This window comes from Lithobates pipiens, unplaced genomic scaffold (genome assembly GCF_037356315.1).
Source record: "Lithobates pipiens isolate NorthernLeopardFrog02 unplaced genomic scaffold, aLitPip1_a1.2 Scaffold_16, whole genome shotgun sequence".
Taxonomy (NCBI): Eukaryota; Metazoa; Chordata; class Amphibia; order Anura; family Ranidae; genus Lithobates; species Lithobates pipiens.
Genome location: NW_027507748.1, coordinates 298,199,922 through 298,207,519, shown reverse-complemented (window position 1 = coordinate 298,207,519; position 7,598 = coordinate 298,199,922). Strand labels below are relative to the sequence as shown.

The 7,598-nt window shown below is 42.5% G+C and overlaps 1 protein-coding gene across 1 annotated transcript; it reads right to left on the bottom strand.

The window, feature by feature from the left end:
* Positions 1-465: 465 nt before the first annotated feature.
* On the bottom strand, positions 466-7,156 carry LOC143982653 (uncharacterized). Its single transcript, XM_077481551.1, has 2 exons — positions 6,638-7,156; positions 466-2,783 (listed from the first exon to the last, which is right to left on the bottom strand). Exon 2 carries the CDS (start codon positions 2,387-2,389, stop codon positions 863-865), a length of 1,527 nt encoding a protein of 508 aa, XP_077337677.1. The 5' UTR covers positions 2,390-2,783; positions 6,638-7,156; the 3' UTR covers positions 466-862.
* Positions 7,157-7,598: the final 442 nt, after the last annotated feature.

The following is a 7,598-nucleotide window of genomic DNA, read 5'->3' as shown; positions in this document are numbered from 1 at the left end:
CTCCTTTTTTGGGGAAATTTATATTGTGTTTTTTTTTTTAAAAGTGTAAGAAAAACGATGCCCTAATACATATTTATAGTTGTAACAATACATATAATGCTTTGCAGCTCCAGAAGAAGCTGATTGGCGAAACATGACAAGTGATGAGCATTTGTCAACAACATAAGAATTTGTATATTACTGTATATGCCTTGTTTGATTTTAACATTTGTTTGTATCTACATGTTTGTAATGATGGAGTATAATAAAAAAAATATGATATACACAAAATGTTATGACACCTTTAAAGTCCACTTTCTGGCTATTTAAAAAAAAAAAAAAATCCTGGAATGTAGGTGTTGTTAGGTTGCTCGTCTTCTGTAAGTAACCCCTGGTAGCCTAGGCTAGGATGGAAGAGCGGAGGTCCCTTTCACCGGTGGACAAAACATTACACATACACACGATTGTACGTGAATAATGAATGTGTATATTGAAGCACACACAGCAGTTTTATTTAGTTTGAGCTAAAGGACAGCCCTGTGGTTTAGCCAATCAGGTAATTCATACATACATCGACATTTTTCTTAAACTCATGACATTATCTAAGTCAAAGGTGAAATACAGTCTTCTGATAGTTATTTCGTCATTTCAACATCTGCTGACTGACCATATTCTTGCGTAACCAGTCCTTTCTTAGCTTTGTACCTCTTACCGCAGACAGATGCTTCCTAATATGTCAACATCTTGCATCTTAATTCTGAACTTAGTGAAATGCACGCCTAAGCATATTATCTTAGACCTTTAACCTAGTATATCTTTTGGTAACCTTAATAAGTATTCCCTTATAATCCTTCCTTTGATCATTCTGTGATTTACATAATGATCATTCCTTTTCTAATTTAATAGCACAGGCTTCATACTCCGAACCCTTGTGCTCTTGGTTTCTATACCATACCGTTGGATCCTTAACAATGGAAGTGAGTTTCAGATCCTTCGGAGCGACCGTGTTTCCCTTTTTACATAAACATTTGATTATCTTATAACAGGCATATAGAAATAGAATGAAGAGAATCACAGTGACAATTGTCATGGCAGCATTTCGGAGCCAAGATATTAATCCCCCAAAACTAAAACTGCTCGAGAAGGGATCCCAGTTTTTTCCTATGTTCCTTGCCTCTTTCTGTAGTTTATTTACCTCTTCCCTGTGTTGGGCAATAACGTCATAGTAGTCTGGGACTTCGATGCTGGTATTATGAATCCAGGTACAGCACTCATAATCCTCAGTAGTCTCACAGAGGCCAGTAAGGGCTGCACTCATACTTTCTATAGCCAACTCATGTAGTTCTAGTTGCTTCCTAATTGCCCTAGTTTCTAGATTTAGTTTGGTTATGTCATCAGAATTTTCCTCCAGAATCTCATCAATTATGCCAGTGTAATTATTTAATCTTTTCATTAGGTCAATTCCCCACCCTGTCCAGGAAGGGAACCATGCCCAGGCCATATCTTTTTCTAAAAACAATTCTCGTTTATTACGGTGTCTAAGGGGATATCTAGGATGCATGCTGGCTTCAAGGAGGTGACTTCCCTTGTTATCCCCTAATACCCCCATGATAGGAACCAGGGCTGCAAGGTAACACCACCCCTGGGGTTTGGTTGGGATCCAGGGGTGACAGAGTTTGCCGCAGCATATATATATGGTATTTCCTAGAGCTAGGGGTCGTTTATGGAACACGTTCCTAAGAGTATCAGAAAGGCCAGAGAGCACCAGAATTGACATTAATTGGTGTATTGTAGTCTTGGTACTGGAGCTAAGAAAGTCTAAAAAGGTGGCATTTAGGGTGGGATCTGAAGTATGGAAGAAAGAAGGACTGTTAAACGATGTCATTGAAATGTTAAGTTTTGCTTGTTTGCAAACCTCGGCTCCATCTGTGGTGTTTCCCAGTCGGAAACACCAGTCTGGGAAGTGGCTTCTACCTATAATTTGGAAAGTGAGGGTTTTATTTGGAAGGGTCCTAGTAACATTCGTTAGGACGATAGGGGGTGTTCCATTAAGGAGGGGGGTAAAATTCAAGGGGACTGCCATGAGAGGGATTCTAGCTGTACTGGGATGTAGCTTGCTGCAAATCCAGCATTTCTCAAAACCAGATTTTTGAGCATAGCTATATTTGAATTTTAGTAGTAACATCTTGTTAGTCAGTCCCTTAGGTGACTCATTAACGGGTACAATACTTCTACTATGTCTTTGGCCGGGGGTATTATTCATCTTAGGTGGTCCACATATCCCTTTTAATAGACCTAAGTCTCCTGGATGATATATACAGTTGGCTATCAACCAGGTTGGTAGGAACACTACTAGGGTAATACAGCATAAGAGGCACAAGGCCTTCCCTGACACTGATGGAGAAAGCATCTTTGTTTTTTAAAGTTCTGATTATTTGTTATCTAAGAGTTCTGTTCTTCTTCTTCGTTTCTCATCCCGGCAGTTGTTGGCTCTGTTTTGTCCTTTTGAGGGGGTGTGGGATCTTCCAGGGAAATTTGTTCTATGCCTCTCTGAACTTCTTGTAGATCTTGTTCTTGGGAGTTGCTGCTCTCTGTCACTGCCAGGGGCTCTGGAGTCGAGGGAAGCTGGGGACACTTTTTAAGACGGCTGGCGTGGATCCAGGTGTTTCCTAGGTCTGTTAACACTGCGGTCCTGGATACCTTTTCCACCTTCCATGGTCCTGAGAAAGCCGGTCCGATACTCTTTCTTTGTGCTAATTGTTTGATCAGCACTTTATCCCCAGGGATGAAGGGATGCGTTGGTTCTGTGGGAAGAGGGAAAAAGGTGACAGAAACTTGTTCGTTCATTTCATGAAGCATACTTACCAGGTTTTTCACGTACATTTCCTGTTGGGAATAAATGTCAATATCAGTGTCTTGGTCTAATGGGGGTAATTCTATGTTTGCGGGGATTCCCATGAGGACCTCAAAGGGTGATAGTTTTGTTCTTGCATGTGGATCTTCCCCTCTTTTGACCAAAGACCTTCAGGGTCTTTGGTCAATCCTTCCTTTGTCCAAAAATGGACATCATCTTCTGTGGCCATTGATTGCATCTGTGCTATGACAGTTTTAAAGTTAGGTGCTGCGAAGTGTTCCTTGAAAAACATTGTTGTGGGGGCAGGTGGGTTAGGGGAAAAGGCAGCAGCTCTTTTAGCTTCTCTGTCAGCAAGAGCATTCCCTTTTGAAACACGACTGCTGTCAGAGGAGTGTGCCTTTACTTTAATTATGGCTACCTTTTTTGGAAGAAGAATGGCTTGGAGGAGAGCACTAATCTGTGTGGAGTTGGCAATTATTTTGTTGTCTGCTGTTTTAAAACCTCTATTGGCCCATATCACACCAAAAATCATGCACCACTCCAAAAGCATATCTACTGTCTGTGTAGACGTTCACCTCTTTACCGGTGAATAGAATGCAGGCCCTAGTGAGGGCTTCTAACTCTGCTACCTGGGCTGAAGAGGGAGGTAATGATTTTGCCTCCAGTACGATGTCTGGTAGTTGAACAACTGCATAACCGGTTAAAAAGGTGGAGTCAGAGGGACGTGAGCAGCTACCGTCAACGAAAACATCCTCTGCACCTGAGATAGGGGTGTCAGTGAGATCAGGTCTGGGACTGGTAATAGCAGCAACCTTTTCCGAACAGTCATGTATAATGTCTGGGTCATGTGGTAAACGCAACATGGAATGCAAAAGGCGCACAGCGGGGTTGCTGGCAGGCACATATTTGAGTGTGAGGTTATCAGTGTTCATCAGTGTTATCTCATAACCACTAAGTCTTTGCGAGGTCATATGTTGGGTATTCATGTTCTGAATAAGATGCGTGACTGAATGAGTGGTATAGAGAGTCAATGGGTGACCTAGCACTAATTTGTTTGCATCTTGTACAGCCATTGCACAGGCAGCAAGATTTTGGAGACAGAATGGCATTCCCTGTACTTGGATGGGGAGTTTTTTTTAGATAGGTAGGAGACAGGGCGGTAGCCTGTTCCATGCTGTTGTGTCAAAACCGCGGCAAAAGAGGTCCCCGAGACTACACAGTATAGTTGAAAAGCTTTACCATAGTCTACCAACCCTAGGGCGGGAGCATTTGACAGACTGTTTAATAGAGCTTGAAAAGCTTGTAGTCTGTCTTCAGTCCAATCTATTAATTTAGGGGCTGTCGAGCCAGTAGCCTCTCTTAGGATACTATCATAATGAGAACAGTCAGGGATCCATTGGCGGCAATATACAATTGCACCCAAAAATGAGAGTAGGGCGGCCTTGTCTTTTGGCGGACTAAGAGCTTGTAGGGCTGCGGCACGTTTAGGTGACACCAGCCTTGTTCCTTCTCTAAGGATACAACCTAAGTATTCAACCTGGGACTGGCACCATTGCACCCTCTTCCTGGAGGCGAGGTGTCCAGCTCGGGCTAGGTGTCCCAACAGTGATGTTGAATCGACCGCACAATCTTCAGCAGTTTGACTGCACAGGAGCAAGTCGTCCACATACTGTATCAGTACCGACCCTCGCTCAGATGTCCAAGACTTGACAGTCTCGTTGAGTACCATAGAGAAGGCGGCTGGACTGTCTACATACCCTTGCCAGGTTAGTTGGCCCCCGGCCCAGGAGAAAGCAAACATAGGTTGGGCTTCCTCTGCAATGGGAATGCTAAAGAAAGCATTCGCTAAATCAATTACTGTGTAGCATAGAGAGTCTGCCGGTATGCATGAGAAAATAAAAGTGATGTCTGAGACTAGGGGTGGGAGGGGAATCACTTGTTTGTTTACTGCTCTGAGGTCTTGGACGAGTCTCCACTCGCCACTGGCCTTCTTTACAGGGTAAATGGGTGTGTTCCAGGGACTGATGATTGGTCTCAGGATACCTTTCGATATGTAATCATTAATTTGAGGGGAGATGCCTTTGACTTTCTCTGGGGGTAGGGGATACTGTTTTTGATATTGTATCCCTGCATCTGACCGCATTTGGGGTGCATATGGTGTGCAATTAATAAAGCCCACACTACCTTTGTTTTCTGCCCAAATTGTGTGATGGTCAAGGGAGGAAGGTATCATTAGAAAGAAACTCCTGTGTGCATGTCTTTTTGGGAACCCTTTGTGTGCATGTCGCTTAGGGCCATGTAAGTCACATAATGGTGAACTAGCGGTAAGGGAACCTTCTTTATTAAACTTAATGGTAATACACAGTTGTGCCAAGAGGTCCCGTCCCATAAGGGGCACAGGGCATGAGGACAAGACGGCAAAAGTTTGGGTACATAATTTCTGTCCTTCTGGAGTGGCTACAGTCAGTGGTGGAGTGATGGGATGGGTGACAGGTGTCCCATTAATACCAACAGAGTTTCCCTCGGTGCATTATTTGTGGCTGTGTAGGATATTGGGGTAGTGGTTGACGAGGGTTCTGGTATGGCAGATAACGGGGATACTGTGGGCGGGTCTGGGGGTTAAATCCCCTGCCTCTGCCTCTTGCTCTAATCTGTCCAGTCCTATAAGGGCACTGGGATTTCCAATGTCCTTGCTGTCCACAATTGCCTATATTTTCCAAGGCATTTGTTCCATGCACAGAAACAATCCTTCATGTATTGTGGGTCAGCCCCTTTGCAGGGAGGATAAGAATGCTTATGTACCTGACAAATTTTACTGACTTCTTGCCAGTCTTCCTCAGTACAAGGACCATATGGCCCTGGGTCATGTATCCCCAATTGCTGACACCTTTCTCGGACTTGTGTCCAAAATGGTTCTACCTGGGGGCCAGGGATCATATTACTGACAAATTCATAGGGTGATGGGGTGGCCATGGCTTGGGTTGCTGCAGAATTCCCCATCTAGTAGTCTGGGCAGTGTGTGTCTAGTGGCAGGACACAGGTGATAACACCCGGTTTGTCCAACAATCCGGTTTCTGGTCTGGGAGTAGGATCCCTGATCTTTTTTGGGGCAGATGGACTTATATAAAACTATGAAGATTCACCCTTAATATACGATAAAGGGTAAATTTTTCCTGGTGGCGGGATATACCCCTCTTACACCAAGTCTGCAAGAGAACCCCCCTGGTCTGGTGGTCAGTAAAATCCACTTGTCATCTATTCTTAGGAAGAGTAGACCTAACGTGCAATGGGGGCAGGCGGATGCTATGTCACTACAAGAGGGCTCCTCATACTCTGCACTTATTTAAACAACAACAATTATTTTCCTTATACTCTATATTAAAACTTATACTCTATATACTTACACGTGTACCTAGAGAGAAACAGACATATTCTTAATATACTTTAAGACATGACATAACCGTATTGCAATACATTTATCAATTTATAGTGCACTTTTTTTAAAAAAAAATTTTTTTTTTCAAATGGGCGTCCACTCCACCAATCCCTTTGTCACGGGCGTAATCTACTACTTCCCGTGTTAAAAATACTATCACCAATAGTTTTAAGTCAGACCAACCTAGTCGGACTCCCCTAAACCTATAAATTCCTTGCGAGCCCTTTTAACCTCCCGAGGGACCAGCCTAGTCCACCGCGAAGGCACAGTTACTTCTTTTAAATTAAACTAAGTTCATGGCGACCATCTGGACAGAGTAAGTATTCACACCATTCACCTTTTAGGCAAAAAGGAGTAAAGTGACTTACCTGCCGCAAGATGACCCCACTTTTCTGGTACCAAAACTGTTAGGTTGCTCGTCTTCTGTAAGTAACCCCTGGTAGCCTAGGCTAGGATGGAAGAGCGGAGGTCCCTTTCACCGGTGGACAAAACATTACACATACACACGATTGTACGTGAATAATGAATGTGTATATTGAAGCACACACAGCAGTTTTATTTAGTTTGAGCTAAAGGACAGCCCTGTGGTTTAGCCAATCAGGTAATTCATACATACATCGACATTTTTCTTAAACTCATGACATTATCTAAGTCAAAGGTGAAATACAGTCTTCTGATAGTTATTTCGTCATTTCAACATCTGCTGACTGACCATATTCTTGCGTAACCAGTCCTTTCTTAGCTTTGTACCTCTTACCGCAGACAGATGCTTCCTAATATGTCAACATCTTGCATCTTAATTCTGAACTTAGTGAAATGCACGCCTAAGCATATTATCTTAGACCTTTAACCTAGTATATCTTTTGGTAACCTTAATAAGTATTCCCTTATAGGTGTCTTTGATCCCAAGGTTTGAGTGGAACATTTAAAATTTGTTAAATACCAGAGATTACTAACAGGCACTAAAACCTATATTTGACTGAAATTAGATCTAATAAAATGTAAAAAAAGTGTTAGAAAGTTTGAAATCTTGGACAGTGCCAATGGATATTTTGGATCATTATCCATGCATAAAAAAGAACAGAAACATAGTTGGAGGACCAATCGTGGCAATGATTTGAGATTGACAGAGAAAGTTAGATAGGACATTTACTTATTTTTATTTTATTTTTTTCCACATTCATTCCATTTATCATAGTGGTTTTAAACATTTTTTAACCACTTCAGCTCCTGGAGGTTTTACCCACTTCCTGAACAGACCATTTTTTTTTTTTGCGATACGACACTTCGTTGCTTTAACTGACAATTGCACGGTTGTGCGACGCTGTA

Coding starts and splice junctions, on each gene's coding strand:
- LOC143982653 (XM_077481551.1), bottom strand. CDS start 2,389: ATGCTTTCTCCATCAGTGTCAGGGAAGGCCTTGTGCCTCTTATGCTGT.